Source organism: Oscarella lobularis, chromosome 18 (assembly GCF_947507565.1).
Source record: "Oscarella lobularis chromosome 18, ooOscLobu1.1, whole genome shotgun sequence".
Taxonomy (NCBI): Eukaryota; Metazoa; Porifera; class Homoscleromorpha; order Homosclerophorida; family Oscarellidae; genus Oscarella; species Oscarella lobularis.
In genome coordinates, this window is record NC_089192.1 from 2124062 (window position 1) to 2149804 (window position 25743).

Consider the following 25743-nt stretch of genomic DNA (forward strand, 5'->3'; position numbering starts at 1 on the left):
GATTTAGGCTTGGGCACGTCTTCTCTGTGTACTTCAGCGTGCATTAACAAAGACCTCTGCGTTACTCGTTACTCTTCCTAGACTTTGGGAGGATACATCAGTCAATTTCCACCGCTTTAGTGCGTTTGTATATTGGTAAGAGAAACAAGCTGAGCTGCAAATGAGAATGGAGCATCGAGTCTATGGAGATCCAAACCATGGACAAAATGAGAGAAAATAGAACTCAAAGCTGGAGTCTATTAGGTGGAAATTACAGAGAGGAGAGTCAATTGCAAGGTAGAACTGCTACGAAGGCGATTTAATTAATACGTACGTACCATGTGGTATGCAAACTAACTGACGTAGACATCAATCTCACCCAGACTTTCAGATTTCCATTGCAGGTATCGATCTCATCCAGATATAAACATTGGACTCATAAAATGAGTACTGGGATTGAGGAGAAAGGGTGTCCATAAACATGTGACTCATAAACAAGTACACTGTACAGTAATACGAATAAAGGGATATATAGAGAGAAATGAGTACTAAATAAATGGGGTGCCTATGAACATTTGACTCATAAATGAGTCCTGAGAATAAACGGATTGTGCGAGATCGACTCAATGATTTTCCCGATTTTCGATTCGTTTTGGAAGGAAATCGGGCGGCAAAAGAGATCCGTAAACATAAGAGCGATCCGATCACCTCCACCGCGTACGTGTTTCCTAACGTTCATCGCCGAAAATGGACAAACTTATCAGTTATCACTCATGGAAGAGAAAGCTTTTCTCGCCTTTCGCCGGACCCTACTTACAAAAGAGTGGAAATTAGACCGTAGACATTTTCGTATAGCCGAAACGTCGTAGTGAAGCGCTCTTCGCCGCGCGGATTCGAACGTACGTTACTATTCGATCGTACAGTACCCTTTTTCACCTCGTTTGGGGCCTTTCGCGGCTTCTTCGCCGCCCAATTAGACTATGATATCGTATCGCAGCAAACTGTCGAGAGCCGTTTGCGGACAAGCGAAGCTTGAGGAGACGAAGCGATGACACGCATGACGTAGACTGACGTCAGGGCGCAAGTATAAACCCGGATAGATGCCAGGTTTTATACAAGCAAGTTATTCCCCTCACACCAGGGCGCGCGCGGGCGAAGCCCGCGCGCGCCCTGGTGTGAGGGTCTCTCAAACGTGATCGCCCAAAAACCAAAGTGTGGTTCTGTCGGTCACGCTCACGTCACAATCGCTCTTAGACCAATCACGCACACAGGTGCCTTTATGACATCACATTCATTGTGATGTCATATTCTCCCGTATTTTGAACAAAATGTACATAAAAAGGTGACGTCACAGTAGATAGGAACCCCGGATTGTGTTCAAAACTTTTCAGGAACGAGTAACAGTAGGCATATTATACAGGCTACATTATCGAGGATAAATACTACTAAACATAACAGGCACATAGCAATGAGCTTTATCAGTAACGTTCATAAAGGGAACGCAGTAAAGGAGCACGTTGGGTTTGTCGTGCTGCGAGCTGTGCTCGCAGCACGCAAACCCAACTGCGAGCTGATAATGGGCCTCGTGACACGATCACCCAAAGGGGCAGAGGTTAGGGTTAGGAGAGGTATAGCTCTGTGTCACGCTTAGAGGCCAAATTGTAGGGTTTTGCGGAAAATAAAGCATGCCAACTCATTTAGTTAGGCAGGGCGATGCAAATTATGCAAAAGTCTTTACAAAAATTAGAGTAATAAGAATGTGCTGGGGGTGTTCGGGGATCCCATGATTGCTCACGAAAGGCCATCATTATCTAGTTTGCAAACTCTTGGAAACGCACAAGCGGCTACACACAGTCACTATGTTTGTTTAGTGCTTTCTCGAATTGTACGGTGGCAATTTGGAGAGCCCCATATAAGTCGTACAGAATGACGAAACAAACGTGCATGGTTTACATAACTGAGAAGACTTTGGTTAAAATTTAACGAAATTAATTGATTAGTTAATTGAAAAGAGAACTGTAAGATCGTAAATTTAATAACACGCGACGTCATATGTGAGGAAGCTTTCCTTTCCGTATGACGTATTAGTTAAGTAAGGATATCCAATTTATTTTGCAAGACATAGAAATCAGATTATCAATAACGAGAAAGAAAAAATGATCACAAGCTTAAGTTATTCTTTGAACTTTCACCCTCGCCGAAAACACTGCAGTAACCCCGTGCAAGAAGCACACATACCAAATTGAAGACATATATTGGCTCGCCGATATCGTCTTTCAGCCTTCAATAGACAATAATAGTATAAACTTTTTTATTTTGCTACCGTATGTCTTACGATTTTGCGTCGCTCCAATTGAAGGCGATTGACAAGTTTCTCATTCAGATTGCTGTCATCGTGATCGAATTGAAATTTTTCGTCGACGCGAGACCTTAGGTGTGCTAAATGATTAAGATGCCAACTTGACTTGTCTTCGATCGGACTTGCACATATTGAAAGTGAAAGACAAAAGACAAAGAAAGCGACTGTCATCCGGTGTTTCGCCATGATTGCAGCAAGGTCTTTCGGTACAGGGGTTCAGGTACCAGACTGACCCAGAGTTCTTATATACTGTACAACCGGAATCTAATCTAACTGCAGACTATCATTCCCCAATTAACTGCTGTGGCTGGCGAAAAGTAACCTTGCCGCGATGACGTCATGTGGAAGAGAATCACTTCCTCGGATGTGAAGACATCACCGCGATGACGTCATGTGGAAGAATCACTTCCTTGGATGTGAAGACACAACGTCGTGTCCCTAGCGTCGATCACCTCAATGATCGACAGAGATGTAGCGTTAGCATCAACGGAAGGCATTTCACAGTTCTATCCGTGTCTTACATGGTGTACGACTTGGGGTGTAATTTTTACTCCAAAAGATGTCTTGCTTCGATCACCACCTCCGGCATTCTCTTCCCTTCCGTGCAAAGAAGAAATGCGGAGAAGAGTAGCTTAATTCCTAGCAGCGGGGTGTTAAGGAGATAGAGCCACTAATAAAATATCAATGGTGATTGCTATGTAGATCTAGTCATAACCTGAACATAGCCTCGCTCTCGCCAGCTAGGTTCTTTTTCCTGGTCTCCCGTACAAACACGAGAGGAAAGTAGGACCTGGTATCTCGTGCTCCCTTTTGGGTGAGTCGTTCTGATGCGTTAGCGGGGTACGTCACGTGAGGGATGAATACGTAGAATGACGCCTGTCTATTCAGCATGGCCACCGCTCATACCTTTTACTTAGTTACCTTTCGAATGAATTCTTTCGCACGACGCGTTTCGGCTATAATGGGATACTATCCAAAGCAGTTTCTCTAGATGCTGGTACCTTTTCGTGAGAGCGAGGCTCCCTATAAGGTGTCTCACGAAGAGATTCTCGTCTTTTGGCAACGTAACTAAGGTAAAGGTCGCGACGCGAGTTCACTATTCTGTTTGACGATATCCTAATTGCGTACACGTAGACGGGTCAGTCGACGCGTCTCAATCGTTCCTCATCGCCCAAGAGCCGAATTCATCCTTCGCCGTTTCGAAGCTCGTTTCTCCTCCGTCGTAGGTCGAATTCTTTTCTCCTTTGTTCCACCAAAAGCTAAAAGGTTGGTCTCCATTTGGCTAGAGTTGTGCGAGCGCGCGATTTTCAAAACGGCTCATGCGAGCCAAAATCCCGTGGCCCTAGTTATAGGGGCCTCATCATTCATTTCCTATTGGCCATCATGCGTATCTTTGAATTATTATCAACGACATTTCAGCTTAGCTTTTACGAATCTTACCATGTTTAAAAATGACAAACAACGAGAGAGAAAAAGTTGTCATAAGCCCAAGTTAATCTTTGAACTTTCACCCTTGGGCTCTGCAGTTACACCAAGAATAACACCCAAGAAATCGAGGACATTGTATAAATCGCCGGTATCGTTTTTTAGCCTTCATTGGATAATTAATTATAGGCTAAACGTATTTTCTTTTCCTCTATCATACGATGTTGCGTCTTTCCGATTGAAGGCGATTGACATTCAGATTGCTGTCATCGTAATCGATTTGAAGTTTTTCGTCTACGGGTAACCTTAGGTGTGAAATGGGCGCCGATCTTCCGAAACGCATATAACGCAAAATTCGCTTGTCCTTGATCGGACTCGCGAATATTGAAAGTGAAAGACAAATGACGAAGATAGCGACTGTCACATCAGCTGTTTCGCCATGATTGCAGCAAGGTTTTTTGATACAGGGGTTTAGGTACCGGACTGAACATGAGTTCTTATATACTGTACAAGCGGAATCCCCTCTACTACCTGCGGTGGCTGGTGGAAATAATTAACTTTGCCACGATGACTTCACGAAATAATTAACCTTTACCGCGATGACATCACGTTTAAGAGAATCACTTCATCGGATGTGAAGACACAACGTCTTGTTTATGTATAACCCGTCCTCGATCACCTCAATGATACAGATGTTTGCCCGCGCAGGTTCGAATCCTGTCGACTACGCCGATTTGTTGGTGTCGGAGCTCCTGAGTACGTTAGTCTATTAGACTATGTGCACGACAAATATGGGGAATATTTAGGGGCGTGCCTAAGGGTATGATAGGTGAGCTCCTTAATATTAACTAACATAGACCACAGGGTTAGCATCAACGGCATGTCACAGTAGATACTAGCAACTTGAACCTAAGAAATTGCTAACTGGAATATCGGCATCAGGAGCTCACCAAATAGAATGAAAGAGAGTTACGCTAGCCCACCGGAAGGCAAAACGGATGAGGCTCCTTTAGGGATTACTAGGACCACGAGTATTTTTCTCGCTGTGGCCGCTGTGAACATCGGGCGCTCGCGTAATTCACGCCATACGGAGATGAAATACACAATTTATCTCTACGCGAGTCCATGAACGCTATAATGTCCAATTCACTTAGTCGTAATAGTTACGTTATTATTACATCCTCTTGACTTCGTCGTTCGGAGCTGTCACATAGCCAAAGTTTCAAACTATGTCCTGCTTGAGAGAGCTAGGCAGCATCTATCCGCCGCGAAGCCAGGTCAATCACGTTCCTTTCACGGAATTCTTGAAGCCAGTAGGAGGACCTTCGTTAAAATTTATAAGGAAGTTCAAAGGCCAACCGCAGACGGGAAATTTAATGTTGCCTGACGTCAAAGGAGAGGAAGCTATCAGTATGACGTGTTTACACAGGGTGGTGATATCAAGGGTCGCTTCCGGCAGAGAAGTACTAAAGGACGCACTCGATTGTCTAGACATAGAAATCAGACAGCCTTGACGAGACAGATGTTTGTCGCTGCACTCTTTGCCTGCTCTCTGTTACTTTCATCTTACGCAAGTCCTGCTCGCATCCCCCTTGCGCCAAGATTAGTAGTTATAGCAAGAAATCGATCTGGAAGAGACACTGAAAATCCTAGAGAAGTTCTATCTGATCGCCTTCATTTGCACCAACGCAACGCTGTAAAACATTTCAACATAGCTCCTATGCATACCATATACTGTATGTAACTCTGTCTTAGGCTGAACTAAGACGCCGTCGTACTTCAAATATCTGCTCTACGCTTTTATGTCGCTATATTGCCGCTTGTTACCCCTGCTTTTAAAGCGGAAAGTGAACGATTGAGACCGAAGACTTTAGCTGAATGTTTTTTTGTTCCTTTTTGCACTTGTTCTGTGTGTGAAACAGCCAAAGCTAAGATCTTCACATAATCTTATAATACCACTTACTTAATTCAATCTGCAACCATATGGCATCAAGTCATGCGTGCAGTTGCAGGGCTGCCAAAATCGCACAGAATGTGTGAACAAACGTAGGTTGCCTGCGCGGACGGTCGGAGTCAGGGTAGAGAGCACATGGTCTGTACCAAAGTACAGCCACAGAATCCGACTGCCAAAACCGACCAAAAACGACGCAGCGTCAGCAGACCGCGGGAATTCCACTCTGAAATTAAATTAACAGAATTGAAACGGTAAAAATAGCATACATGTACTGATTCTTCCCAACATGACGCACAGAGAAGCCGTGGAGTCCAGAAGAGAACTTCTAAGAGCAAACTACGTATTGGGGATAGTCCACGGCACGCCGTATGATTGGTGTCCGTCAGTCATTTAGGCTCGTCAGAAGCAACTTTCGAGCCTAAATCGCTGAAGAACACGAAAGACCTCCAATCACGCGGTACACCATGATCTATCTATATCAGTATACGTAGTAAATTTGATAACAATGCTATTAGTCTTTGACATGCTGCCTTCGAGCTAGGATGCTCTATAGAAGGTCTTGCATTGAACCCAAATTGTCGTCTCCTGTAGATTCTAAGTGCGTGCATGAAAGCAATCAGTTAACTTATAGGTTTTGCGCTTTATCTTTGATCTAGGACAGCGACTTTGATTTAGCTGTGAAAGGGTTTCAGAAGACTAGCGCTAATTTGACTTCAAGCAAGCCGTGACGTCCTGCTTGTCGCAAAGGCGATAAAGGCCTTCATGCGGTGTACTCGCTTTAGGCCAATTTACGCGGGTGCGTACAGTGCGCAAGAAAACGAGAGCGAAGAATTAAGTTCAACGGGCTTCTTATATAAGAGCTATCAAGAGCGAATGAAACCAACAGGTCGCTGAAGCATGGGCTGAAAGACAAGTTAACGTCGACCACGTGACCTCGATTGACCAATTGGAAGAGAATCGATCGATCGAACGCACGTCAGAATCAGACGCGTCATCGTCAAGACGCGTAAACGTGAGCTGAAAAAAAGCTTCAATCCTCTGCATGATCAGCCATTGGACGGGGAAATTCTCTGGGCGACGGCAACAGGATCTTCTCTGCTATCGACGGCACAGGAAACATGCAAGAGCAACTTTGATAGACTGTCGTCCGCCCGACAGAGAAGATCTCGACACATTCGAAGAGATGAAGTCAGTAATGTCCGGGAAGTCTCCAACGTCCTTATCCGGGTAATAGTCAAAGAAAGTTGACCGTTTTGTCTGAATTTTTTCGAGAGACGCGCTTCCTCTACTGTGGGATGTTTCCCAAAGCACTTTTTCTAGACGCTGGAACTTTTACGAAAAGGTGAGGCTCCCTAAGGTGTCTCACGAACAGTTTTCGCCTTGCGAAAGGTAGAAGGTAACGCTCGCGACGGGAGTTCTTTATTCCGTTTGACGGTAGCCTAATGGCCTACACTTAAACGGATGAGTCGACGCGTCATAGTGGTTCACCATCGCCCAAGAGTCGAATATATCCGTCGCTGTTTCGAAGCTCGTCTCTCCTCCATCGTAAGTCAAATGCTTCCCTGCGTTACCCAAAGAAAAGCTAAAGGGTTGGTCTCCATATCTCGTGAATTATGCGAGCGCGCGATGTTCACAACGGTCGCGGCGAGCAAATTACTCGTGGCCCCAGTGTTACTGAACCCCTAAAAGGGGCCTCACCCGTTTTCCGTTTCAATGGGCTAGCAGCGTCCCTCTCTTCGAATTTATATAGCTCTGTTTTATGTGTACGTTTTCAGGACATTGAAGACGTATCCTTAGGATGCAATATTTCCCTCCTCGACTATTGGAATTGCTTGGCGGCGTCTTCCCTTTTTTAGAATAGCAGCCGACGGCGTGAACGTTCCCAGCTTTGAGAGGACGTTATCAAACCATGCGTTAGGTAAATTCAATCAATTAGGATCTCATGTGGCCTGGCCGTATCAAACGTTCGTCCCATTATCGTAACAGAGACTTGCCGCCTTTTTTGATGTCACCGTGAAGATCTGGCCCTATATATAGAAAAGCATTTTAACGGCGGTCTTTCTCCCAAGCGCTTTCTACGCGGAGAATGCTTTTAGGAATACCCCCTCAGATCGACAGATGGAGATTGCGGTTTTGTAATCTTCACTAACTGACGCAGTAAGTTTACATTCAATTATAAGTGAACGCGCGAAGAGTGTGCAAACTGCTTATCTACGCAAGGGAACCTTTTAGGTAATGAAATTGTTGTTCTAGCCGCTTTTAGGAATACCCCCTCAGATCGACAGATGGAGATTGCGGCTTTGTAATCTTCACTAACTGAAGCGGTAAGTTTACATTCATTCAATTATAAGTGAACGCGCGAAGAGTGTGCAAACCGCTTATCTGCGCAAGGGAACCTTTTAGGTAATGAAAGAGTTGTTCTAGCCGCATCTCATTTAGTGAGCAAACGCCCCGCGTCTATAGACGAACAACTAGCAAAGCCATGCCATCGAGTCTTCTTCGATCGTGTCTCGCCTCTATATGCTCATTCTGACAATTCTGTGTAAGCATGTAATGAAGCGGCTCACCTCTTCGCTATACGAGTTGTCAAAAGTATACGATGTCCACCAAGTTTTATTCTTCTCCTTTTTGCTTCTAGCGACGCTACACGGCTAGTACTCGCTGACTTTGTGGCGGATATAGGGCTTTGCTTCGCAAAAATGCGAGGTAAACGTAGGAAAGAGCGTCAAAGAGATTTAAATCGAACAGAGCTGAATTGGAAAGCTCCGAAAAGAGCAAACACTATAATGAAGCAAGCAGCCTTGTTCATCTTCACCAGAACTTGGTTCAACTGAAAGGGCCTCTTTTTCTGAAGAAACGGACTCGAGGTGAAAGAGTGGGTAGAAAGTTGATCCTTTCTAAACATATTATGCCTTATAAGTACTTCCGGAAGTTTTGCCTCCTGCGGAGAGTATAATTAGTGGCAATCCCTGCACTTGGTCAGCCGGCCGGACGCGTGTCAAAAGGAAAAGACCCTGTGCTAGCGCGTAGCTGTAGCAGCTTTGCATGATTGTGTCTTGGTGATGAAGCCATGATGGCTTTTCACTCGTTCTCGATCTTCCTCGCACTAGCTATATTGGTTATCTAAGAGAGCGGCGCATACTGTGCTGAAGGCCTGAATCAATAAGCGGTGTTTATTATGCAACGGCGCAATGTTCACATGGTCGCGGCGAGCAAAAAATTCGTTAACCCTACTAGTAGTGATACAGAACCCCCAAAAGGGGCCTCACTCGTTTTGCGCTCCTATGCGCTAGCAACTATCTCAATGATTTTACCTGGGTGTGTAAAACTCTCTTTTGTATTGCATATGTTTTATTATAGCGTTCGTCTTGCTAGAGCGAATTCCTCGTGGAGCCTATACCTTGCTTCGAGGAGAGACTGAAATAGTCTCGCAAAACGATGAAGACCCTCAAGAACCATCGAAACGAAAATCATCAGGGAAGAGAGTGCCGCTGTCACCGATCTCTTGTACTTTGCTCGCTTTCGTCCTTTTTCACGGAGATGACAGAACGAGCATCAGAGCTGCTGATAAACCATCTTTATTACATCTATGGATAAACAGTACTGTGCGCCGTATTGATATCTATGTACTGTATAATTTGGTGGCATCAACTTCGCCTAGTAGACAGAGTTTTTGGATCAACCTCTATAAGAGGTACAGAGACGAAACTATCGACGTCTCGCCTTTTTTTTGCTAAATCCGGGAAGCCAGTGACGTAAGGTGGCAACGTTCTTTCCTGAAGTTCTTCTGTTCAGCGACGCTATACGCGGCTCCTCTTCGTGGAAGTTTCGTAATCTCAATTAACTTAACGCTGTTTTGAGGTAATAGAAAGCGTCATCCTGTCAGAGCAGCCAGGAAGCAGCCCGCTTGCCCAGCGGTAGTCTACTACCACTTCTCTCCCGTGCTCGGTCAGGCTTACATATCGTTGTTGCGTCTGTTCGCGGTTCTTGACGGCGCAAAAAGTGAGCATAAACGAGAACGAACACTGACCGCGCACGCTAGAGCAGTCACAATGTTTTTCTCTGACGTCATCAGAGAGGGAGGGCTCATTCGATTAGATGATATATAGACAAGAGTCAGAGGGTCTGGCCTTCTATTCTTTGGCCAACAGCGCTGGTTGCCATGTCGTCCGACTTCGATCCACTTTTCAAAGAAATAGTTCTCCCATCTGTACTACCTTTCTCCAGCTTATTTTCAGTGAACGCTGTGCTTTTGCACCAACTGCATGCTCAAGGACTGCTCCGTGCCGAGGAGCGAGACGAGCTACTGAAGATTAGTAAGGAATAACCGAATGAGGTTGTCCTTAGAAAGCTGATTGGCGACACTCTTCCTTCACACGGCGTCGGAACGTTTGATCGATTTGTGTCAGCCGTGGGCTCGAACCCTATTATAGGGTTTATCACCAAGAATTGGAAAGGTGAATGTGCTGGTCATGCATTCCTTGATGACTCCGCATACGGCATTGCCTTTTAGACAAGAAATCTGCAGGCACGGCTAAAATGGGTAAAATTTCTCTTCGACATTTGAACTAACGTGCGGACTCGTTCTCTTAGCCAAAGAATTGGCTGATTCTGGGGAAAGACTTGGTAATTGAACCGGACATTCTTGAACCGGACCGTGCTTGGACCCGTGCATGCTTTGACTCTAACCGCATCCTGTTTGTTCTGTCATCGAAATGTCATCTAAGTTTAATACTCTCCTCCTCCTTCCTGCCTTCCTGTTAGTATATAGGAAGCTATTGCTGCATTTGCGTAGAGATAAAACGTGTATAGTACAGAAAATGTATTTTCAATAATGTTGCTTTAGGAGACATACTCAAAGGCGATTCAGGTTTAACATTGGAGGTGGAAGTCGGCGCCTAATTATTTATATCTTCAGATATGAGATTGAGACTAAGAGCTGATTCTGATTTTGGTGAGAAAAGTCATATTTTTGGTTTCATATTTGGTTAATGTAAATATTTTAGGGCAACTTGCGCTAATGAATCCAACGCTCTGTAAATAAAAGCAGGCTCTGAAATAAACTTGTATGTAGTAAATGTGTTTTCTTAGGCTACTATTTTGCTATGAATCCTTCAGTTGGTAAATTTAATTAGACTATGAATTAATGAATGAAATAATTTGAAACTATTTAGCCGAAGAATGTGGTGTGCAGCCGAAAATTGGTTAGATTCGCCAGTTTATCGAGACTTTTAATTAAACGACGATATTCTGTTAGCAAAACTCTTCGAAAATGTGCCTGAACTGCGTAAGTTTTTCTCATCCCTGAAGCAAAATAATAAACGTTACCTCAGGTAATGCGCTCGAAAGCGACAAAACCGTTGGTAAAATTTACATTTTGACATAATCCGCGCTGCAAGACGCTTCCTTTTAGAGAAGCTTTTCTTTGACGATCCTAATATAGGTGCGAGTTTGTGATTTTTTTTTAATAGTTGCTATTTTTTATAAATTAGGAAATATGCTTATTGATCTGCCACAGCTCGGTCAGACTTTTCTCACCCAAAGCAATTGTTTCTATATTTATTCTAAACCCAGGGTCGCTCTTCTTACGGCTACCAAAAATAGGCAAGATATAACGTAAAACAATTTTTAATTGTTTATTCCGGTTTGTAGCGAAATCGGTGGCATTTGATTCGGACTTAGGTTGTTGCTCATTCAGTGTCTGTTTTATTGTATTTAATTTTATTTATTTTACAGCAAGAAAACTTGCCGACGACCCACACGAAGGTAAGCTTTTTGTTCAATAAAATACCATTTCTGGGATCAAGTTGGTGTTAGAGCGAAGACTGGCGACAGCTATCTACGGTGAGCCTTCGAACGAATTACACGCATGCCGTGTCTGAAGCGAGTATCTTTTAGTTGTTGAGTACAGCAATAGCTATGAAGGAGGTAGAGAAAGTTTGTCTCTTTACGTTTGACTACCAAGTACTTTCTTATAGGGAAAGCTCTTGCTGAAAAGCATGTCATTGAAGGTACTGCTGCTGCTATTTAGACGCTACGTATTTGAAAGTAAAATTTTGTAGGTGGAATGAAGGCTGAAGACGGTGAATATCTCTGTATCCTAATATTCTCAATACAATTGCATGACCTCTTTCGTTGTAGCTTGGTTAGGGGCACCGGAGATCGGTACATTTTTGGAAACGTGTTTTCAAATGTAAAACTCTAATTATTTTGTAATTTGCAGGAAAAGAACTGGCTATGTTCATGACAAAAGGTATTTTAGCTATAGCTGTTTTTCTCACTTTCATAAACATAATGAAACAGAGAATTTGGTGAAGACGGAAGGCAAATACTCATCAGAATTTTGTTCGTCGCTTCGCATATACTTGTTTTTAGAAGTAGGCGATCAGCAAGCTACGATAACAGTACTACTTTATTACAATAATTCCGAGCAGCAGCTAGAACCCTATATACTAGATTTTTAGTGAAAAGGGTTTTTGAGGTGCTGGCCAAGAAAGGTGCTATTTGTTACGTTCACTGGGCTTTTCTTGTTTTTTACGTACAAATTTCAGCGAGAGAGTATGCTCACGATCCTGCAAGTGGTCAGTCTCCGAAATACATTTGAGTCGAAAACATCTTTAAATAATTTTTTAGTTAAAGAGGGCGACCAACCAGAAGGAGGTCTTGTAAAATAACATATTTATGTTCAGCGTCTTACTTGAATATCTTGTAGTCGAGGCCTTTAAAGCTGGATCTGCTGCAAGTCAGCGATTTTAATTAAATTTTAGTTTGTTACTTGCTTAATTAAAGTTTTTTTAGCTGAACTTCTCTCTAGAGGTCCCAAATTACGTAATCACACTAAAGCTGTAGCAAACTGTAGCAGAATAAATTCTTATATTCTTTTTTGCATGGAACAGTGGAGGCGTTTTACAAAGATCCGGATATTGGTATGGTATTAAGCTGGGAGAATGGTGTCGCATATAATTGTAACTATTATTTAGTTGCACAAGTTCAAGACATTTTTGCTCTTGGTAAACAACAGTCACTAAAAAATAATGATGTATTTATTTTCATCTAGCAAGAGAAGGTAATGTTAAAGAACTAGGTATGTGACAATGAATGTACTTTACATAAGAGAGAATTCATGCGATTTGGACTTATTCCTTCAGGCGATGCGCTTCAGAAACTTGTGTACGATGGAAGTAAGCTTTTTGTACAACAAAAACGTTTATTGTAAATTAGCGTGTTTTATATAGTTAGGAAAGTTGCCGACACCCCGACATAAGTAAAGTAACCTTGCAAACGGAAAATGAATGTTTTAAAAATGCACTTGTCAATGCAGCGGGAACATTGTTCACACGAGTCCGTGCCAAGAAAGCATTCGATAAGGCAAAAGAAGAAGGACTAGTGACGGTGGTCAGAGCAAGGATTCATCTCGTTGGAAAAGACGGAGCGGGAAAGACATGCGTCAAAAATGCTCTTCTCAGTCAAGAGTTTGTTGAAAATCAGCCCAGCACGCCCGGAATAGCCACCGACGTTGCGGTTTGTCAAGCTGAAACGGCTAGTGAAGATAGCGCTTGGGTGGTTCCCGAAGCCGGACAAGCACCGCAGCTCATAGCCACCGCACTTCGAGGTAGGATGGTGGGTCCACGTTTTCCGGCATCTTCAGAGCAGGAAGACAATGACGATAAGGAACGCTCTGCGATTAAAGCCGAGATGAAAAAGCCCAAGTCAAAAACCTCTGCCAAGATAAAGCGATTCAGTTCTGCAGTCACTGAAAGTGCAGAAGTTGATGTTGCCGGTGCATCTGCATCTGCAATCAAGCCAAGTTTTGAATCCTTCGCAGCCGTTCCATTGGAAAAAGATCAAGGAGATATCGCTCACAGTTTCGGGGAATCAGACACGCTCCAAGCAGCGTATCAGAAAATGGCGACTGTCGGCCCCGACGAACCGATCTATTCCTCGATAACGATATGGGATGAGGGAGGGCAAGAACAGTATCTTAACATGCAGACGCCGTTTATTGCCGAAGACGCTATTCACCTTCTTGTTTTCGATCTCACACAAGACCCAGACAAAACAATCGACGTCACTCGCTATCGATTTAGAGACGGAACAGCTATTAGTCAGCCGTCTTTTGGTTTCAAAACCTACGGAAGGGTTTTGCTGCACTGGCTGAGCATGCTGGTGGTGTCAGAAGGAAAATCGCAAAATGCTCTGAGTAAATTTTTGGATAAAGAAATCACCAGCGGCGCACTAATTCGAGCTATTGGAGGAGCTTTTCGACCCAAGGTCGCTTCTCCGCCTTGCATTCTACTCGGTACCAGAGCGAAGCTTCCCGATGCTCTTAAATCTAGATACCAGTCGTATCTGAAAAAGCTCTTTGAAGATCACTCGAGAGCTCGTCTCCTGGATCACATCATTGAAAGCGATCAAGACAGTGGCACAAGTGCGAATGAAAAGGATCCTTTTCTTTATTTTCCTGTCGAGTGCAACCATGCATCGAAGGAAGAGAAGGAGGCAGCGAAGGTCGCCAACGCTCCTTATCCGCAGGATCCATTATTTGCTAAGATTCGCAGCAAAATTATCGCTGCTGCTCAAAAGTATTGGAAAGAAAGAAGGCTTCCTAAGAGGTGGCTGATACTGCAGTTGCTCAACGAATTTGTCAGCAAGGACAACGCAATTGTTCATGCGAAGTACCCGATTGCCCAGAAATCGTGCGGCATATCCAACGAAGAAGAATTCCACTACGCTCTGATCTATCTCGATGCTCTAGGTATGATCATATTCAAGCCTGGCTCCAACTATCAAGTTCTCAACGAGTACATAGTGACTGACCCGACTTGGCTATTCGAGGTCTTCTCTCGTTTTCTGCCTATGATATCTCAGGAAACGGGCAGAACGTCTAAAGTCGAAGGCGAGGAGCTCTATGAGCAGTACAAGAGCGATTTAGTCGAGGTTGAAACTGGAGGAATAATGTGCTCGAGACTCGTTCAGTACTTCCTCAAAAACATTGGTCGCGCGAAAAGATTTGGGGATCAAATAATGAAGCTGTTGCAGGATTTTGACGTCCTTGCTCCCTGCGCCAATCTGGAAAGCGAAAAGGGAGCTTTTTTTGTTCCTTGCCTCGTCCAAACTCGTCTCAAGGACACAAAGACGTGCTTTATCAATCAAGAAGAAGGCAGGCAGAAGTACACGTCTCCTCTCGTTCTCAAAGCCGGTCGTATACTCATATGGCCTGAGCCGCTCTTCTTTCGTCTCGTCACGCGCTTTCTGAATATCTATCAGCCTCGCAAAGTGATTTGCGAGCGTCATCGTGTCGTCATCAACGACATCGACCCCTCGGATCACAAGATTTCGCTGGAATTCGTATACCTCGAGCCCACGTATGTCGCTGCTACGGTCAGGTATAGGGATCTGCAAGACGGAGCGAAATTCGTCCGAGAGAAGTGTCGCGAATTGCGTAAATCAATTCTCGAAAATTTAGATCACATCAAAATGCTCGGATTTCAGGGATTCGAGTTTTTCACTTGCATAACTCGTACCCCTCGTTCGCTACCCGTTCCGGCAGAAGAAGGAGACGATCTATACATTGACCTAGATGCAAATCTTCAGTTTTCCAGCAACGGTGACGTCTATTTTCGTGGCGATAGCGACGAAGAGTTACTCGACGAGGATCTGTGTAAAGAGCTCTCATTTTGGTATGGCGAAAGCAAAGCAGAAGAAGAAGAAGTCAGTTAATTAAGATCCGATGTTTTTTTGACATTCAGTTACCTGTATTCGACGTTTAGGACGATTATTCAGCCGACGAGCTGGGAGATGAATTTCCACCGCTCAAAGGAAATGTAACGAAGAAATTATTGTCTGCCGTTGCCGACGCCTCCGATGCTTCTACTTGGGGCAATCTTGCACGCGAGCTCCACATAGGAGAAGAGAAGCAAGATTACATCTCTCGAAAAACGATCGACAGGAGAACGAAGGTTTTCCAAGTCGTTAGCATGTGGAAGTCGGCCCAAGGTTTGAAGGGTGAGAATGCTACTGTAGAGATGTTGTTGAACGCTTGCTCCAAAGTCGGACTAGCAAAAGACCGAATTCAGAAGTTTTTCTACAGATGTGTTGACGGTATATAGCTATGTTTGTCATTGCATGGGTGAGCTGCGTTTATCTTTATTTTCTAGTTTTTCCATGCGAAGACGACAGTGTTCCTCATGAACTTGTCGTTGCCTGTTCACTCGTCGCTCCTGAGAAGTGGGAGAGCATCGCACTATGGCTTGGCCTATCAGATTCCGAAAGGATTGAAATCGAGTCGTCAAGCAGGGTTTTGAAGGTCCGAATGCAAACAGCAATAGAGAAAGGAATGCAGAAAAGGACAGAGCCTACAGTGAAATGGCTACTACGAGTTTTTGATCAAGAGGGCGTTGCTCGCAGAGTCATCGAGAAGCGGTACTTAGAGTACGTTGCCATCTATAAGCAGCCGCACTAGCACTTATCACCTACCAATGAAGCAATCCTATCACTGTTTTAGCCCTTCATCGATTTCTGTCACTTGCTTAGCAATAATTTAGTACTTTAGTTAACGATCACGTCTCATCCCTCCGTGAAGCTACTATATTGACTAGATAACTTTTGCTTTAGACACTGTGCAGTCTGTGGCAGTAGTGGACATGTGCTGTTGGCTATACCAATGCATGTTTTAGTATTTGATGCGCTGCTTACACGTGTTGTAGTGTTGCAGTTATATGCTGTTTGTCATGCGTATGAATTTTTTAGCGATTTAAGGCGGCCCTGTGATTGTGAAGTAATTAACAATGCGCTTTGTATCAATTCCTTGCATGGTGGAGAATTCGCTTTTCTCGACATCGATGAACTGTGGTCTATTCTCTAGTAAATAGGTAAATTCGTATCCGGGAATTGCAATGGGAGACACTGCACATCAGTCGTCGATGTGGCCTCCTATATCAAGCTTTTGGTGTCTCTTGCTGTCGTACGGGTTTTCTTTTGCTTGCGTGAAGGCTGGCAGCCAAGGTAACAGTAAGCTTACCGTCAACTGAGCGTGGTTTCGCGGAGTTGCAGAACGATCGACAGCCTCAGCGCAGAATCGCGACTGAAAAGCGCGTTTTATAAGCAATTGTTCGCTTTCTAAGATTAGACACGTCTGCTTTAGCGCAGATTATGTGTTGATAACGCACGTTAATATCTAGATTGCGAATCGCGCGGAATCCTCGCGAGGGATAGCTTCGACGTGACTGCTGCTGGTCTGCCTGGCACGCAACAATGGTGGCGTAACGTCGGCTACGTTTAGTTTGATAACAACAGGCTTCCTTCAGGATAAACTCCTCGGGCGTTCTTGTTGGGGGCACGTGCGCTAACAACGGAACAGTGGCGCGAAATGCCGCCCTTTTCGGAGCGACTGCAGACAGCGAGAGAAAAATGGTAGCAGCGTTAGTCAACAATAATAATTTGCTATTGTTATTTTGTTCGTAGATTTTCTATTCGTTGCCTGTGACGTCAGTTACTAGTGTTCAATTTGACGTCATTTCCTGTCCTCGCGTCTCACCTTTAAGTGACGTTATTCGTGGCAGTCTGACGTATTCAATCGATGGAGTCCCGTTTCAAGGAAGATTAAACTTTATGTATGTTCGCTTTTTGATTATATTTATTGCTTTGAATAAATTATGTCTTATTTTTAGAGTGACGTCATGGGGGAATAGAGTTGTCTACGATTTCTCTTCGCAACGTATTAATAGTAGCGCAAACGTCAGCTTTCAGATTCAGCAAACGTCACCGTTTGCTGGCCAAGGAAGCGCGACTTGGGCACTTGACAATTTTATTATATACGGACAACATCCACATTTATTAACAGAAGATTTTAATCCCACGAACGAGTGCAATTGGTACACTCTAATAGGGGCGAGAGTAAGAGAGTAATTCCGATATGTATCTCTTTTTTAATGATATCTGTCTCTCTGCAGACTTCGATTCAAAACGGGAGCCGCTCCGCTTTGTGGTTCAATGAGAAGACGTTTGACGTGTCTGCCCGTCGTGTGGCTAGCACTGTTCCTCTGTATCTTTCTGATTCTCACTCAGTCGCTATTTCTTACACGACTCTCAATATCACCATCCTTGCCTATGATTTTATTATTTCCTTACGGTCGTACGAGTTCGGGTGAGTCTGAAAACTTAGAAGTGATCAGCTTTTATTTATTTTGACTCTTTTAGGACATCGAAGACGTATCCTTGGGATAGCATATCTGGTGCCGTCGTCGTCGATAATTATCCGTGCAAAGCGTATGGGAACTCGTATCAGGCCTTTTTTAATCAGGATGACACGCGCTACATCACGACGCTTCGAATGGACTTGAGAAACGCACGGTAATAACGTAGTGAAACGAAAATAGCGTTTCGATGTGAAATTTCTATTCCAGTTTTCTTACTTTCTGGTTTGTGCTCGGTGGCTCAGGCTGTGAAGATGCAGAGGAAGGAGAGTCGGTTGTCGTCGAATATTCCCCAATAAGCGGCGGCGACGCGTGGACTCTTCTATACACTCTTGAATATAACGGTACGTGTAGGTGTAAATCAATGACGTATAAAAGAAGAAAAGTGGGTCTGTTTATTTTAGCCTATAGAACGCCTACGTTAGTATCGATTGACATACCCAGCGGTGCGTGGACGCGACAGACGGCTCTTCGTTGGCGTCAGCTATCAAACACCGGCGAACAATTCGATACGTGGGCGCTGAATGACGTTATTATTACCGGCGTTGTCGACGTCAAGACGTCTTCGTCCCAAGCTATTTCGTTTGAAGCGGAATTCAATTCATTGACGACATTTGGGTGAGTTGCAATTACAAAAGAGGAAGAATTGTTTTGACTATGTTTCGTAGAGGTTCGAGTCAGTGGGCTGACATTTCTAGTGGTTTTGTCACCGATCGAGCCGATTGTCGAGCTATTGGAACGTATCAGGCGTTTTTTAACGGATCAGGACCACGTTTCATTGAAACGCGGCCTCTTGATTTGGTTAATGTGAAGTGAGTCGCTTGATACGATTAACAGTTGCGACGTAACGTAGCGTAACGTAACTTCCATACATGTACAGTGGAACCTCGGTTAGCGGCCACATGTTAAAGCGGTCACCTTAGTATTAAGTTCCTCGCAGAGGCCATTCTAGTGTGTTTCCTTCTCGATTATACGGCCACCTCCTTATCGAGGCCAGGAAAATTCGGCACGAGGGTGGCCGCAATAACGAGGGTTCACTGTATATAGATGATATCACGAAGGCTCAAGAGAAAATTTCTTACGTTGCGTTACGTTGCGTCGCTAGTGTGTGTTGTCCTTTAGTATTTATATTCTCTTCGTTCTTTTCTTATTCACAGAGTGCTCAATTTCTGGATTATCATCGGCGGTAACGGTTGCGATCCCGCCGAATCAGGCGAATCGGTTATTGTCGAATACGCGTTGTCAGGAAGTTCAGTCTTCACGCCATTCTACAATCTTTCTTACGACTGTATACAGCCGACTTATGGTCCGATATTTCCCATGCTCAATATATCTCTCTTTCTAGTTTACAAGATACCAAAACTGGTCGAGATTGTATTGCCCGTTGACGTTCGTCAAAATGGTACGACATTACGCTGGCGTCAGCTCGGCAACAGTGGATCGAGCTATGATACGTGGGCGTTGAACTACATTACCTTTGAAGCGGCGAGCAGTTTGGATGCAGCTAACAACGCCTTCTTTCCAACGGACTTCACGGCTCTCACTCCATTAGGGTGATCGAATTCTCTCTTCATCTTTCTCTTGTCGCCCTGACTCTTTCTACTTTTAGTGGTGAGAGCAACTGGGCTAGCATTACTGGTGGATCAATTACCGCCTATACGTATAATCGATACAGTATTGGCGGCTGTAAAGCCTACGGCTCTTATCAGGCGTACTTTGGCGATTACGGCCATCGATCCATAGAAACACAGTATCTCGATCTCAGGAATGTCGAGTAAGGAAGAGACGAAGGGAGAGACCGTGCAGAAAATTTTCGAAATCTCATGATTGTGAAAATCGAGATGAACTTTTTCTGCACGGTTTGCCCCGCTGAAGTACATCAATCAGAACGATGCATTTTAATATTTAAACAGGTCGTTGCTTTTCTGGTTTGTCATGGGCGGCAGTGGATGTGACTATACATTTGGTCCATCAGTCGTCGTCGAGTACTCGCCGTTAATCGGGTCTCCCTTCACCGTCTTGTTTACGTTAAGATATGGAAGTACGTGAGCACTGTGTAGTGAACGTATGCAGTGTTGACTTTCGCGTGGCTGTCTCTTTAGATTACAAGACGCCTACACGCGTCACTATTCTTCTGCCAAAGGGGGCTCGAACGTCGACTTGCGCTATCAGGTGGCGCCAAGTCAGCCAGAGTTCTTCTGACCAAGACACGTGGGCGTTAAATCATATTATTTTTGTTCCGTTTTCCGCCGCCGGCAGTGTCGCACGTGAGCACGTCGTCGCGTTTGATTTGTACATGCGCAGCGATGCGGTTGCTCGCGAGAGTTTTGGAATTCGGGTTGATTATTCGGTCGATTTGGGTAGAACGTGGAGTGCTGTGTTGCCTCCCTGCTACTCATGGAATTCGACGGCGTGTCATCAACAGCTGGTTTGCATTCTCTGTATCTCTTTGTATAAATGTGATTTTCACGTCACATAGGCTTCTTCTGTTTTGGACTCTGCACTCTTTTTCACGTGGAGGCGGCTCTCTCTTCAATTGCCCGTACCGGTCAAGTCGAGTAGGACTCAATTTCGATGGAAACAGACTATAACGTCATCAAACACGTCCTGGGCAATAGGCAATGTGTATATAGGTAGTTTAAAGTCACGCCTCTGACGACGGAAGCATGCAGGTAATTTATTGATTTTCTTTCCTCTCTTTCAGGCTTTCGGTGTCCTCATAATTGCAATGGCCACGGTAGATGCGTGAGGAATCAAAACGCCGAAGTAGGGCAGAACACGGCCACGTGCGATGGGCCGCGCAGCGACGGCGCTCCGTGCGCCTTTCCATTCATCTTCCGCAACGCGACGCACAACTCTTGCCTTGGCCCACCAAACCGGCGCTGGTGCGCAACAACGCGTGACTATGACTCCGATCGGCAATGGGGCTACTGCGAATGTGGTAGCAAGATGCGCATCAAAGTTACTTATAGATGCGCTTAAGTTAAGTCTTTGTTGCGCAGGTGTTTGTCAATGCGACGTCGGCTATAGTGGTACGGCGTGCGAGGTTGCGACTACGAGTCCTGCGGCGTCGATCAAGGAGACGTTTCATGACGGCGACGTTCTGTCAGCGGCGAAGTGGAGTTGGTTTGGAGGTGGCGTTATATCGACGGACTGTGGCGTCGCTTCGTCCGGACACGCGGCAGTATTCAAGTACGTGATAGGAAGAACAATTTTCTATAATTCTCCAACGCGTCTATCAATTTAACAGGATTTTGCTCTAAAGATTTAATTTTAGAGCTAGTTTAAGATAAATATTGTCTAGTTTTTGGTTAAAGATTGGGGCCTTTTCAGCTCTATTAACTGCATTTTATTCACTAATTAAGATTACTATATACATGTATATTTTATCTAGTTTCGGGCGTTCGCGTCTCCTCGAGACGACCGATCTAAATCTGACGGCGCAGACGACTCTCCAGTTCACATTTCAATCGGGCGGGGTTGGCTGCCGTGGACTCAACTCCAGTCTCAACGCTGTCACTGTGGAATACTCCACTGACGGCGGCGACACGTGGACTCGATTCGTCCTGTTACCGATCGGCGCGACCGTTCCGTCGCGAGTCATCGTGAGTTCGCTGCCGGATCCGGCTCGAACTTCCTCAACGCGCATTCGTTGGTATCAAGCGAGCGCTTTGGGTAGCGATCGCAGTATTTGGTCGATCGACGACGTTATCATCGATTCGTCGGTCATCGTCGATTTACCACTTTTCGATTCTTTTGATTCGATTGACGGTCGCCTGTGGAGATTTCGCAGCATTGGCCGAATCGAATCGTTCTGCAACTCGCCGTCGACAGTGCTTCACTTCCCGTCGATTCTTCCCGCGTGGCGTCGCTTTGTATCGACGTCGCCTCTTCTTGTGACACAAGCCACCTACATTCAGTTTGACGTCGTTGTTGGCTGCAGCAAAGCTCCGCCACTGTCGTCATCCTATGTTGAGCTTCAGTATACAAGAGATCCAGGGACGTCTTGGGCGACAGTCGACGTCGGTTGCTCTCCGGCATCTTCGTGCGGAAATGCGCGGTGAGACGTATCTCACCTCGTTAAATGATTACGTTTTTAAACATTTTTCTAGGCGTGCTTCTGTATATCGCTCCAATTTCGGAGGCAATTGGACGCGTGCGACGATTTTTGTCAGCCAGTCGGAGTTAAGTCGCTACGGAGGAAAAGGGATCGCTGTTCAGCTGAGATGGATTTGGAATTGGTTTGGTCCTTACAGTTTATGTAAGTGTATAACTGTTAGATCTTTAAACTGTAGTGCGCTCGAGCAATTACATGCCCCTTTAGATTCGCTTTACGATTGGGCCATTGACAACGTCTACATCGGAGAGGGCTGTCCTTCGACGTGCAGTGGCCATGGCTACTGCAACGTCGCAGGCAGCGGGTGTACGTGTGATGTAGGTTTTAGTGGGGCCCAATGCAACGTGACCAATATTCGACGTCCGAACGAGATAAAAGTAGGCGAAAGTAGACAGTTGTCTAATATTCTCAAATCAAGTTTCTAGGAGCGGTTCAATGCGACGCCGTCATCAGACGTCATTTTCTCTCTTCTCGGTGGACGGATTTCGAGTCGATGCGACGACGTCAACTCGTCGGCCGCTAACGTTCTCTTGTTTGATCGCGAAGGCGATCGAGAGCTCATCACAGTTGACATGGATGCGACGAACGCAAGATACATTCGTTTTAATCGTTTTCCCGCGCCGTATGTAAGAAACGGTGGCGTGTGCGCGACGCCGACTTTCAGCCCTGCCATCCAATACTCCACAGACGGTGGACTAACTTGGATAGATATTTCTGGATCAAGGTAGGAGTATTTTCATTTATGTTAGGTTGTGTAACGTTGCTCTAGTAATCACTTTCTTGGTCGTTCGGTTCTTGCGGAAAACGCGACGGTGCCGGCGCCAGCACGCACTCCGTCCACGCGTTTCAGATTTTGGCAATTCAATTACGATTTAAATTCTTCGCCTCTGCCGGTGTGGGCCATAAACAATTTATACATTGGCAGTTCTCTATTGAACGCGTATAATCCGTGCGACATCGAGCTGCTGTGCCTCAACGGCGGAACATGCATCTCTGGCTCAGCAGTGACAGATGGTACGTCTTCTCTCTTCTTGAGGTTGTTTGTCTAAGATTTTCTTTTATTAGACTTTACCTGCGTTTGTTCTCCGCTCTGGACCGGATCGCTTTGTGAAACGGCTTTCGATCCGTGTGCGTCGAACCCGTGTGAAAACGGGGCCTCGTGTCGTCGCGGCGAAGGCGCCAGCTACGAATGCCACTGCACTCGAGGCTACAATGGCAGTCGGTGCGAGACCGAAATCGACTATTGCGTCGTCGTTGCGCCGTGCGGAAACGGATCGACGTGCGTGCCGCTCGTCGGCGACTACCGATGCGAGTGCACCGTTGGTCGCACGGGAAAAAATTGCACCGAGACAGTCGATGCATGCCGGTCGTCTCCTTGTCAGAACGCCGCTACTTGCGAGTCGCATCTCGACTCGTTCGTGTGCTTGTGCGCCATGGGTTTCACCGGGCTCTACTGCGAGAGTTCCATTTCGCCTTGCGTTGAAGAGCCGTGTCTCAACGGCGGAACGTGTCGCGATCGCGATGGCATGGTCAGTTGCGACTGTGCGCAAGGTTTTATCGGTTCGAACTGCAGCGTTTTGTGCCCCTGTCGGAATGGGACTTGCTTAGCGGTGCCGGAATCACCGGCGACGGCGTTTAGCTGCAGTTGCTTTTTCGGATTTACCGGACAATTATGCGACGTCGATATTGACGACTGTCAATCAGGCCCCTGCACGAACGGCGGAAGCTGCCTCGATGCTCGAGGCTACTATCGATGCAACTGCTCTGTCGGATATAAGGGTATCAACTGCGAGACGAACATTGACGATTGCACAGAAAGTCCTTGCGTTAATGGGGGCACGTGCGTCGACGGGGTTGACGGCTACAGCTGCCTGTGTGCGAAGACATACACAGGAGCGAATTGCTCGGCATCTATAGGCGGATGCGATTCGCCTCCGTGCTCCATCAATGCGACTTGTCTGGCCGGGTTTACTGGAACCGGGTGCAGTGTCAACGTCGACGACTGCGAGTCGAATCCTTGTCAGAACGGCGGACGATGCATCGACGGCATCGACTCTTTTTTGTGCGATTGTGCGCACACGGGATTTACAGGCAATGCTTGCGAGACGCTTGTATCTCCGCCTTGCGACGCGTGTTACAACGGCGTGTGCGAGCGAGGCCGCTGCACGTGTTCGGCAGATTTTACGGGCGAGCAATGCGACGTCAAGTTGACTCTTTGCTCCGGTAATCCGTGTCGCGACGCGAATGCGGTGTGCCGTTTAGACAGTTCCACTTCCATCGGATACAGATGCGATTGCCCATCCGGCTACGGCGGTTCGCTTTGCGTCGAATTGTCGTGCGATAATTTGCCGTGTCGAAATGGCGGCACGTGTTTTGTCGACAACGCATCGGTCAGCTGCCGATGTGAGGAGAAGTACAGCGGAGTCTATTGCGAATCTGTGTCGTCGCCGAGCGCCGGAGCTACTCCCACGTGGGTGTGGATTGTCGTCGCTCTTGTCATCGTCTTCGTTCTGATAATCGTTGTTGTTATTGCCGTTCTTTTCTCTGTCAGGCGGCGGCGAAAATCGGGCGTTTTTGCTGTCGGAGTTTCGACTGTTAGCAATCCCGTTTACCGGGGCGACGGCGTTCCGATTATTCAAGACGTCGACTCTTTGGCCTTTGGTGATTACTCGTCGCCAGACGCGTAAGCTTATCATCGGCCGGGAGCAGGTTTTCTTTCCTGAGAGTCAGGTTTGTCGCTAGCTTTTTGGAATAGTTGCGCTTATATGTCGTTTTGCTTTTTTTCACTGCGCTGTGCGTGCTGCGCACTTTCTTATTCGAATAGCCTTTGATGACATCGGCGCGCGATTGATCGCGATCGTCATTTTCTTGCTCCACCTAACCGTCGCGTACAGTTTTCATCTGGCGCTTCAAGAAAACCCTTAGGCAATGTCTTGTGCAAAAGACGCGCCAAAGTTGATCCTAACACAGAAAATCGTTAAACATACTATTGAAAAGTTGAAATGTACATGCTCGGCGTACTCCGGTCCAAGACTTGCAGTATATTGTGACGTCGTATGACTCGTATCCGTGCCTCGGCCCGCTTGTGACATCACTCAGATAACCGATTTCTTCAAGCCCGATCGAAGGCTCAATCTCCAGCCTTTTGGCGCAACTTGAGACTTTGAGACTCAGAGAGCCTTATTAATTAAAGGCCTAATTAGTGCTTCCGATAGTCGTTTCTAGAAAGCGATGCTTTCCGACCATTTTGCAGATCTCCAAATTAGGTACATTCTTATTGTAGAGTCTGGGTACATTAGAAGATCCGTAGTACGACGTGGGAATTAAAACTCTATGCTTTATATATAATGGCGGTGTCCAGCAGCGTGCGTAATGTGAGCACAAAGCTACTTTTTTTCCTTTCTACTTATGCATTTATCCGTGCGGGCGTTTCTAATCCGGGACTGCAGTGCGAGCAATGAAGGAACTTCCTTGCAAAATGAATCTCCCCCTAGCGAAGCGATCCTGCATCCTTTGGCAGCTACAACTGTCCGCACTTGCACGAACGTCTTTTTTCTGCGATTGAGGTACTCGCTGGCGTGTTTCAAACTCGTTTTCGCGTCGATTTCGTCACTGTCTTTCCCTCGAATCGCTTTCCTCCATTGTTCCGCGTTCCCCCGATCCCCGAACGCATCCAATCAGTTGCGCAGGAAAGTTTTCTTACTCCAACCGAAGC

General features: G+C 45.7%; 3 protein-coding genes and 3 long non-coding RNA genes across 12 annotated transcripts; 4 read left to right on the forward strand and 2 right to left on the reverse strand.

The window, feature by feature from the left end:
- Nucleotides 1–191: 191 nt before the first annotated feature.
- Nucleotides 192–957, reverse strand: LOC136198201 (uncharacterized). Its single transcript, XR_010672683.1, has 3 exons — nt 916–957; nt 318–788; nt 192–236 (listed from the first exon to the last, which is right to left on the reverse strand). It is a non-coding gene; the product is annotated as an uncharacterized lncRNA (long non-coding RNA).
- Nucleotides 958–1905: 948 nt separating this feature from the next.
- On the reverse strand, nt 1906–3449 carry LOC136198194 (uncharacterized). The gene is made up of 3 exons (XR_010672669.1): nt 2860–3449; nt 2315–2790; nt 1906–2260 (listed from the first exon to the last, which is right to left on the reverse strand). It is a non-coding gene; the product is annotated as an uncharacterized lncRNA (long non-coding RNA).
- A 3324-nt stretch (nt 3450–6773) lies between these two features.
- Nucleotides 6774–9372, forward strand: LOC136198199 (uncharacterized). Of its 3 annotated transcripts, none has more exons than XR_010672681.1 (4): nt 6774–8259; nt 8356–8584; nt 8638–9035; nt 9093–9372. It is a non-coding gene; the product is annotated as an uncharacterized lncRNA (long non-coding RNA). The 3 variants fall into 3 exon arrangements; XR_010672680.1 differs by having other exon boundaries at nt 6774–7106; nt 7156–8584; XR_010672679.1 differs by having other exon boundaries at nt 6774–8584.
- Nucleotides 9373–9494: 122 nt separating this feature from the next.
- LOC136198191 (uncharacterized) lies at nt 9495–12598 on the forward strand. 5 transcript variants are annotated; one of them, XM_065988103.1, is made up of 28 exons: nt 9499–10174; nt 10231–10260; nt 10311–10343; nt 10564–10587; nt 10636–10671; nt 10724–10753; nt 10809–10838; nt 10892–10921; nt 10975–11004; nt 11051–11080; nt 11131–11160; nt 11210–11239; nt 11292–11321; nt 11370–11399; nt 11454–11483; nt 11535–11561; nt 11616–11645; nt 11696–11728; nt 11780–11800; nt 11859–11882; nt 11941–11970; nt 12021–12041; nt 12093–12121; nt 12174–12214; nt 12269–12298; nt 12351–12377; nt 12430–12459; nt 12516–12598. In XM_065988103.1, exons 2-24 carry the CDS (start codon nt 10257–10259, stop codon nt 12195–12197), a joined length of 636 nt encoding a protein of 211 aa, XP_065844175.1. In that variant the 5' UTR covers nt 9499–10174; nt 10231–10256; the 3' UTR covers nt 12198–12214; nt 12269–12298; nt 12351–12377; nt 12430–12459; nt 12516–12598. The 5 variants fall into 5 exon arrangements, with proteins under 5 accessions (XP_065844172.1, XP_065844173.1, XP_065844174.1 ...); XM_065988104.1 differs by having other exon boundaries at nt 9501–10174; nt 12182–12214; XM_065988100.1 differs by having other exon boundaries at nt 9495–10174; nt 12021–12121.
- A 294-nt stretch (nt 12599–12892) lies between these two features.
- On the forward strand, nt 12893–16520 carry LOC136198180 (uncharacterized). Its single transcript, XM_065988086.1, has 4 exons — nt 12893–12898; nt 12957–15428; nt 15488–15818; nt 15875–16520. Exons 1-4 carry the CDS (start codon nt 12893–12895, stop codon nt 16177–16179), a joined length of 3114 nt encoding a protein of 1037 aa, XP_065844158.1. The 3' UTR covers nt 16180–16520.
- An 86-nt stretch (nt 16521–16606) lies between these two features.
- Nucleotides 16607–25356, forward strand: LOC136198186 (uncharacterized). The gene is made up of 24 exons (XM_065988092.1): nt 16607–16721; nt 16898–16973; nt 17024–17129; nt 17181–17329; nt 17387–17612; nt 17669–17862; nt 17916–18068; nt 18122–18255; nt 18316–18529; nt 18580–18723; nt 19069–19199; nt 19257–19464; nt 19521–19685; nt 19825–19952; nt 20014–20339; nt 20391–20544; nt 20616–20852; nt 20914–21103; nt 21306–21971; nt 22024–22172; nt 22236–22405; nt 22454–22752; nt 22798–23042; nt 23094–25356. The coding sequence occupies exons 1-24, from the start codon at nt 16613–16615 to the stop codon at nt 24713–24715; spliced, it is 6195 nt and encodes a 2064-aa protein (XP_065844164.1). The 5' UTR covers nt 16607–16612; the 3' UTR covers nt 24716–25356.
- Nucleotides 25357–25743: the final 387 nt, after the last annotated feature.